The sequence below is a fragment of the Gossypium hirsutum genome, chromosome D02, assembly GCF_007990345.1.
Source record: "Gossypium hirsutum isolate 1008001.06 chromosome D02, Gossypium_hirsutum_v2.1, whole genome shotgun sequence".
NCBI lineage: Eukaryota > Viridiplantae > Streptophyta > Magnoliopsida > Malvales > Malvaceae > Gossypium > Gossypium hirsutum.
This window is the reverse complement of record NC_053438.1, coordinates 28,195,995-28,204,997: the sequence shown is the minus strand read 5'-3', so window position 1 is coordinate 28,204,997 and position 9,003 is coordinate 28,195,995. Positions and strand designations below refer to the sequence as shown.

Genomic DNA, 9,003 nt, shown 5'->3' with positions numbered 1-9,003 from the left:
ATTTTTTTATTTAAATCAGGAGATGAAGATTTGAGGAAGAAAGGCCCCGAAATGAGTTATAGAAATCAGAATTTTCATTAAAAAGAAGCATATCGTACCAGTTTATTTTATTTTATCTTTTAAAGTTAACGTAAAATTTATAAAATTATAATAATTTGAGGAAACAAAACAAATTAAAGCATATGACGCTGTTGAACAAATAATAAAAAATAAATAATAATAAAATCAAGGAACGTGAAAAAGACTACATCACCATATAATTTATGGTGTTTACTTCAATTAAGAAACCATATAGTGAATTGGGTATAAAACGATAGGAATATAATTGATTTATTATTGTTGTTGAACGCCTTTTTATACCATTTTGCCTCTAAATTATTTGAGAAAGAAGAAACGGTGAGAGGATTTCAAATGGTTACGGAAATTGTTTTTAGAGATGAAAGTCTTGTATAATATTTACTTTACGTTACATGTCAATAAATCACACCACAATTTTCATTATGGTCCTCTAATCTCATTTTCTCACCCGCTCCCTCCTACCAAAAACAAACAAACAGTAGGCAAGAATGAAGGAAAACATATTGGAGAGAATACTAGATGATGCACATATGGATTTAGTCTGTCAGCTCAGCGAGGTTTGATAGAAGGAATAACGCCACTGATAAGATCACTCCCTGAAACATTCAATGTTGAAACATAGGAGGCGGAAGATGATGCTGATGATAGCAACTTGCCTGAATTTGGATACCAGGAAACCAAATCTGATGAAACCGATTCAGTTTCTGGCATCATTGTCAGTATGAACTCTAGCTGCTTTACCACATCCAACATTGATGGACGCTTCTCTGGCTTGTTGTCGCAACAACTCAGAGCTAGCCCTGCGAATCTCTCGATACATTCAGAGGGATAACACCCCATTCTACCATCTATTATTGACATCATCAAGCCGGACTGATGAGCAGTATTCACCTTAACACAGATTTCAGATTAACTTAATAAGTAGCTGTAACATCCACATCAACATTTACATTCACCAAATTTGTAAAATCTTGGAGCTTTCAGACAGGATTTTGCTAGGGATACAGAGAGAGAGCGCGCTGTGTAAGAGAGTACCTCACGGACAATGTTTCTGTCATGTGATATTGGTCGCATACCCGTCAACATCTCCAGGAAAACAACTCCAAGGCTATAAACATCACTTCTGTCAGTCAATTTATGGGTCAAAAAGTATTCTGGATCAAGGTAGCCCTGCACACCAGAGAGCAATCAATAGCACTGTGGTCACTAACATCTACGAGTTTATGTCTAAAAGAAGCAGATCCTATCCATTTGAGGTGTGCAACTGAAATGGTGAAACCTCTCCAAGAAGAAAAATATAAATTCCACTTCTGAGTTTATCACACCATATATTCAATAATTTTCTCATACCTGATTAATCTGACAAATTTCGCGTTTCATACTACAAGTCTTAAGTATATAAAACATAATGGAATGCCTTTTAGTCATAGCAAGCTTACTGGTGTTCCCCGCACAACTGTGGACACATGATCTGGAACAGCTCCCTCGTCTTCCAGGGCTGGAGCTAAACGTGAGAGACCAAAATCAGCAACTTTTGCATTAAGTTTGGAGTCAAGAAGAATGTTGCTAGCTTTGATATCCCGGTGGAATACCGGAGGATGTGCTTCAGTATGGAGGTAAAGAATTCCCTTGGCCGAACCCAGTGCAATACGTAATCTCATTCCAAAATTTAGGCTTCTTTTAGATTTAGCTGCATATCATGTTTTACATTAATTTATGAGCTAAGAAGACATTTTGAAAGCATATCAAGTATCATCATAACATATATAGCCCCATAATATATATTCCACCTGTTTACAAGCTAAGTAGCCAATTAATGGCATCAAAAATGGTGACACTAGACTACTAGTGCTGAACTTATAGCCCATCCAAACACTTTAGGATTTAAAAGCTGATGATAAGATTTGTTACAATTACCAATAACAGAGTAAAAATAGCAGATACAAACAATTTGGTTCAAATAAGCAAACATTTCAAAAATCTGCTCCAAGCCAATAATGACCAAAGTCCTAAGTGCAATCTTTTATACACTAACACCAAAATTTCAACAGTATTTTCTTCTCTCCTTTTTTTTTCCCAGAACTATGAAGAAAATGAAAGAAGTGATAAGCATGCACATGATAAAACTTGAAAAGCAAGGACTACTGAAAATTACGTACCAGAAAGCCAGTCCCTCAAGGTACCATTGGGCAGGAACTCATATACCAACATCTGCAAATGGACCAACAACACAAGGATATGAATTTTATATCTAACTCGCACCTTATGTACCTAAAAACTAACTAATACGCTGCTTGGAGACTTAAAATCCACACCCTAAGGACACAAAGAAATGCCACATGCACAGCCCAACCCACTCATGTAATTGACTTAATACAGGCATATAGTTATCAGAACCACAAAAAATATACCTGTTCCCCTTCTTCATCACAATATCCAACCAAGGAAACTAGATTTCGGTGATGCAGCCTTGACAAAAGCTTTATCTCTGTAAAAAATTCTTTTTGCCCCTGCAAAGATCCTTCTTCTGCACGTTTTATGGCAACAACTGTTTTGTCTGGTAAAGTGCCTTTATACACTTTTCCATACCCTCCTTGACCAACTTGACTTGAGCTGTTAAAGTTGTCAGTAGCAAGTGCCATTTCTTTAAATGTAAAGTATTTCACCCCACCAAGTCTCATAGAAACCTTTGTAGCTGCAAAGCATAATAAGATATTTGGACTAGACTCCTTTTGTGGTGATAGTTGGAGACTATATTATTGGGAAAATAATTCAAAGAGCATATTAAGGAGCTTACACAAACGTTTTCTTGACATTGCATGGTGGTTTCCAGCGTATCTTCTTGTTATTAGAATTGTTATTATAACAGACATTGCAACTGCACAGGCAACACCCCCAACTGCAACGGCTACCAAAATACCCTTACTAATACCTTGATTTTCATTCTCAAACTTCACTGAAGCAAATAACAAATCAAACAAGGCATTATTAATAATAATAATTTAAGAATAAAAGACAAGCCTGTTAAAGAAATATAATGCAGATATTTAAACCATCAACTAGCGTACTTAGTTATTCTTCGAATAAAACGATATGCATCCACCAGTTTCCTAGTTGCATTCTCACAGCGTTGCTTCTCTCAAGGAAACTGGATTTTGCCCAGATTGACTGCCTTGTTTTATACATAAGGATGTTCTAACAATCTTTATGATAATTTAACTTCTATATAACTAGAAAGTTCTGCCGTAAAAGTTTCAAGAATAAGAATGAATAAATTTGGCGGAACTTGTTTATTTCAGGTTACTAAAAAATAGATTCCAAAGTACCACTTCAACCATGTCAACATAAATAAGAAAACATTATCCCATTAGTGCCAGAAGAACTGCAAGATGAAGTACATACTATCTGCATAAGGTCCGAGTAGAGTGAAATTGAGCAACTCATAGGGTCCAAACAAGGCACTACCAGGAAAAGTCCATGATGTATATATGTGTCTGATTCTCTGAACTTCGCTCACATTAAAAGTACTGGAGTGGTTAACATTGAGGCTAGGAAAAAGCTTCAAGTACATCCTTAGACGTGGTCCTTTCTCCCAAGAATATGTGTCAATTGACAGTTGATATCGGCTTAATTTCAATGAACTAGTCAAATACACCTCCAAAGGCTGGATGTATGGAGGAAAATAAGAAAAACTAGGGCTCTTCAGACGATATCCAATTCTGAGAGGTGCTGCACAGAAACACGGCAGAGGAGACGCTGGGACATATTCATAGAAATTGTCTGTAGGGCATGCTTGAATTGGGCAATTCGCTGTTGAGTAATTTAAGTTTGTAAGCATCTTATCCTCTCGAGGCTCAGATCCACAGAACAGGTTTACATTCAATAAGTTCGCATTTTTGCAGACAGGATTGCCTTCAAGCCTAAAGAAAAACTGCTAAAATAATAAGGATTTTGATAATAACTTTTTTTTAAAAAAAAGCATGAACAAGGATCCTCTATTAATGTGCCAATAAGTTCATTACAAACAAAAGGTAAGAACAAGAAATAAGAAAAGAATTGAAATCTTTTAGACAAGCAAGTGGGAAAAGCAGTGACAGATCCTGTCATTTTCAACTATGAGCCATTTTTTGTGTAGGTTGTATTTGACATGGAGTCAAGAAAGTTCTTTTGCAGTGCGTGTGTTAGTTTAACTTTTGGAATCTTGAAGAATGTATTAAGGATGCTATTTTACTATCTTAAAGATAACTCAGAGGTGCTCCAAAACATGGCCTACTTTATTGACATCGTAATCATCTAGTTGAGGTTAATTCCAATGCAGATTTGGTGGTTCCTCATTTGAGATGTACCACTCGGATATTGTTGTTTCTTGGAGGTAACTTCGTGTCTCGGTAGATGTTGACTATGATTCAGTGATAGCTAATTGTTGACAAAGTGAAAGCACTGTAATGACAGATTCTTAGGCATATTCTTCGGGATTTTGATTCATTTATTGTTCATAGTTTAGGCGACGTTATGTATATGTATATGTATATAGCGTGTAAATTGATTAGTAGAATACACAACAATATGATTCAGAATTTGCACAGAAGATTTATGCATGTAGGTGGTAAAATAACTGGAATGCACTCAAAGATTAATCAAAGAGTTCAAAAATGTTAATAAGAAAATTGAAGAAAAGTTTATGGTCTAATAAATAATTTTGGAAAGGAAAAGAGGTCATTGCCCCCTCCCTCTATCCTTCCTTGAACCAAGGACATGATAACCATTAAGTGTTAATTTTCTGAATCGAGTTGTTGACCAAGGCTAATGCATGAAACAAAAAAATAAGAAGTTTACCTCAAGGTAACATTCACTGGAGGATTTAGATGTCCTTGAATGCTTGAGAATGAATTGTTTCTAAGATCTCTGCATTTTGGAGGTGCAGACAAAGGGAAAATATTACCAATGCATTCTATTTCATAATAGCAGTGCTTAAATGTGTAGGAAAACAAAGCTTTTCAAAGACATATAATGGTTTATAAAAAGTGAGTTCACTACTTTCAGATCTTACAGCTTAAGTCTAGCGCTAGTACTGAAGGACATGTTCTGCCAAATGTTGGTAGGAACAGGACCTGTCAGAAAATTATTCTTGAGTGATCTGCAATAAACTATCATTCAGATTCTAGACTAAGCAAATATATTCATCCATGAAATCCAAGAGCATCGTAATAGATATTTTAAGCATCATTCAACAACAGGAAATATTAGATATAGATTCTCACAGTTTCTGAAGTGAATGAAGGTCTGAGAAACTTCCAGGGATAGATCCTTTTAGCTGGTTATCTGAAAGATCACTGCAATACGAAGAAGTCATCTCTTACTGGGAATTGGTCTTCACTGCATTTTTATTGAATAATCAACAGAAGGTAATAGTACAAATTTCAACAGATCAATTTATCATTCAGTTTAACCATGAGGCAATTAGATTATCCAGATCAGAACAGGTAAAATTTTATAGGAGTTCATTTATTTATTGAAACAGAACGCTTGATAAGTTTAAATTAGCACTTCACTTACATGGTTGTCATATTCTCTGAAAGCTTATTTTCTGGTATGGGTCCAGCAAGATGGTTCCGGCTGAGATCCCTGCCACATGAATGCAGATACAAGAACAGGAGTTAAGTCTGGTGGCTGCAATGAGATGAAAATTTGCTTTATTGCATAAAGAGCAGCCATGCCCATGAAGGTAAATATTAAATACAAACAATAATTTAAAGAGTAACCCAGACATACAGATAGCTAAGGCTTGGGATCCTGCTAAGATCAGGAACAGCTCCCTGCAAACTGCAATTTCTGAGACTTCTGAAAGACACGAAGAAAGATAAAAAAAAAAAAAGCATCAGTAGTCTTCAGCAGATTGGTGCCAAAACATATTGCTTGTACAGTTTATTCCATGGTATCAAATAGAAAATCTAGACAGAATTAAACATTGAAGAGTTAATTAGGTATACATTATATTCAACACTGGGATTGATGTATTTCTATCTCAATGGCAAGTCCATGGTCTTTATGACCCTTTTAGTTAATTAGTGACATAACAATCACTACCTTTAAAAGCTTAAACGTTTATACCTCACTAGGATTAAGTAAAAGGTTTACTAACACTCACAATTTCACTAATCTAGAAAAGTTCCTGTAAGAAGCTGGAATAACAGATCCACTGAAGTCGTTGTTATCAAGCTGACTGCAGAAATGAAGAAAACAGTTAATGCCAGTACAACTAACACATACATAAGAAAATGAAATATGTATGCCTTATCAAAGTTTGCCACTTAAGATTTTGGTGACAAACACTTAGCTTGGTACAAAAAAGGTATAACATCAATAAAGAAACAAATTAAACCTGGAAGATAATGTCAATAACTAAAGCACATAATGAGGAAGATGATTGTAGGGAAGAAAAATACAGAATGCGCAAATTTGGCAAGTTCGAGAATTCTGGAGGAAGATATCCAGATAAGTTATTATTATCCAAAAGCCTGAAAACAATCAAAATTTTATATCACCAATAACTCACCAGATTACAAAAACAAATAAATAAATATGGATAACAATGCAAAAGAAAATAAAAACGCATATGAATGAGAGCCTATGTTATATGAACTTACAAGTGAAGCAAAGTGAATATCTGAGATAACTCTGGAGGAATTTGGCCTGCAAGGGAGTTGTTGTTGAGGTGGCTGCACATTACAAACCAGCATGTAAAACAAGTAGAAAATTGTTTGTCTCCTACTTAAGCTGTGTAGAAATATACAAGTTAGTTTAGTTAGTTATAAATGAGTTAAACAGCTAAGCTAGTTATGCCTATATATAATATAGCTTAGAGATAATTAACTCAGAATGTATAGAATTCTTTTCTTTGAATTTCTCTCACCTTTGTACAGCTTTATTCATCCATATGGTGAATATTAACAAGGTGAAACACATTTAAATGTTTATGTCCATGTAAAGTAGAAATGGCATTTAGCTTGCAGGTTCACTTACAGGTGTCTCACACTGCTCATGTTGGCAAAGGTTTTCGGTATTTGACCAGAAATGTTGTTCTGATCTAGTTGAAGTCTACTCAGATTTGAGAGGTAGCCAAGTTCATCTGGCAAAGAACCATATAATTTGTTTCCGTTCAAGAGTCTGCATAAAGAATGCCATATAGAAAGTCAAAACTAACAAATATCATGTTTTTCTCTTTATTTTTGGACAACCACTTCATCTTCAAACTCAAAGAGCCTTTCATTTATATATTTTAACAACTTTAAATGGATCTTTGCACCATATAAAATTGATCTTAGGCTGAGAAACTTATTATTACCTCATATTTCTTTATTGAAGAAGAAGAAGGAATAAGAAAAATCCAACTTACAGGAGTCTTAAGGTAGAGATATGTCCTATCTCCTTCGGTATACTACCAGTCAATTCATTCCACATGAAATCTCTTCCACAAACAAAAAGAGAAAAGGAGTTAGCTCTACTGGAAATTATGTATCAAAAACATTTAAGATATAACAAACTCACAGTATTTTGAGGTGAGAAAGTTGGCCAAGTTCAGGCGCTAAAGTTCCAGAGAGATTCATATTTAGTAGCTGACTGCAATAATTATATATAGCAGACAGCATTAAGGACAAGCAGCAAAATTTTCCAGAATCAACAAAATGAAAAACGATTGAAAAGTGGAGCAGCAACCCTATCACAAGTCGATGTAGAGAATGCAAAGAGTGGTAAGAGAAAACGTACAGTTCCTGAACATGCAAATATCCATCCTTCCCAAGATTATGAAAACATAGAATTCCAGTCCAGTTGGATGTGCAAGGATCCCCTTTGTCCCAATTTCTGAGATTGTTCTTTGGATCAACCAATTGCTTCTTCACTGCTAGTAATGCGCTAACTGCAATTATATATAAAAATATTCTGACTTCAACCCATAAAGGAAATTGATAAATAGGGCTTCAAAAAAGCGAAATTTTCACGCCAAAACATGCGTAGATGCAGAAGCAGTATGCATCACCCTTATCCAATAACAATATCCTGAATTCTAAATAAGAAATAAAGTTCATATTACTAATCCAGTCATTTCTATCATTGTTAGATACTTCATCCAGCAAATGGTAAAGATTTAGGTTCAGATTAGTAGTGTTAATTAGAAGTGGAAACGAGAATGATATATGGAATTCAAACCTTCGGAAGGATGGGTAATGGGAGCAGGTGCAGGTGCAGCAAGGAGCAGGAGACAACAACAGCAGAAGCTGAGGGCCAATATGCATCCTCTCCAAATCATCTCCAAGTTGACACACAACTTCAAAAACAAATTTCAATCAAAGTATTGATGAGAAGAGGGAAAGAGGAAAGTGACAAAAAGGAATGGCTGTTGACTGAATCAGCTCATCCATATTTTCAGAAATCAAATCAGTCATCAACGGCTTCCGACGAACATTTACAAGTAGACTTTGGTGGGAATAAAATAAAGTCAACAACTTCGCTTTTTTCTCTTACCTGCTGCTATGCTAATTCCCCTCCGATCAACAATCACAAGTAGAGTTTGGTGGGAATTTGTCAACCTTTGAAAACCAACGCTTTGATTTCGAGTGCCTACAATTTTATTCATGTGCGCATAATGGATACAATAAAAAAATCAATTGAGAAAGTATGACTTATGCCGTCTTTGGAAACTGAAAAGAAAATGCTTTTTCACTTGCTAATTTTTTTTTCTTTTTTTTTTCTTATAGTTTGAACTTATAAGTTTGTATATTTATCTTTTCTCTTGAGATAGACATTATTACCGTTTAAAGGTATATTTGAATTTACAATGGTGTCATAAAGTTGAGTGAGTTACGAATTTCATTTGGCATGTGAGCATGGAGACATCACCCGAAAAGTTGGATCGCATTGCAACTC

General features: G+C 35.2%; 1 protein-coding gene across 2 annotated transcripts; it reads right to left on the bottom strand.

The window, feature by feature from the left end:
* Positions 1-403: 403 nt before the first annotated feature.
* On the bottom strand, positions 404-8,786 carry LOC107888831 (probable LRR receptor-like serine/threonine-protein kinase At1g06840). Of its 2 annotated transcripts, none has more exons than XM_041088553.1 (21): positions 8,602-8,786; positions 8,287-8,404; positions 7,846-7,996; positions 7,627-7,698; positions 7,475-7,546; positions 7,102-7,245; positions 6,726-6,797; positions 6,525-6,596; positions 6,227-6,301; positions 5,851-5,919; positions 5,635-5,703; positions 5,340-5,411; positions 5,129-5,215; positions 4,915-4,983; positions 3,544-3,998; positions 2,876-3,034; positions 2,490-2,773; positions 2,238-2,289; positions 1,518-1,768; positions 1,114-1,248; positions 404-969 (listed from the first exon to the last, which is right to left on the bottom strand). In XM_041088553.1, the coding sequence occupies exons 2-21, from the start codon at positions 8,384-8,386 to the stop codon at positions 628-630; spliced, it is 2,802 nt and encodes a 933-aa protein (XP_040944487.1). In that variant the 5' UTR covers positions 8,387-8,404; positions 8,602-8,786; the 3' UTR covers positions 404-627. The 2 variants fall into 2 exon arrangements, with proteins under 2 accessions (XP_040944487.1, XP_016668554.1); XM_016813065.2 differs by having other exon boundaries at positions 3,481-3,998; positions 8,602-8,785.
* Between the last annotated feature and the right edge of the window lie 217 nt (positions 8,787-9,003).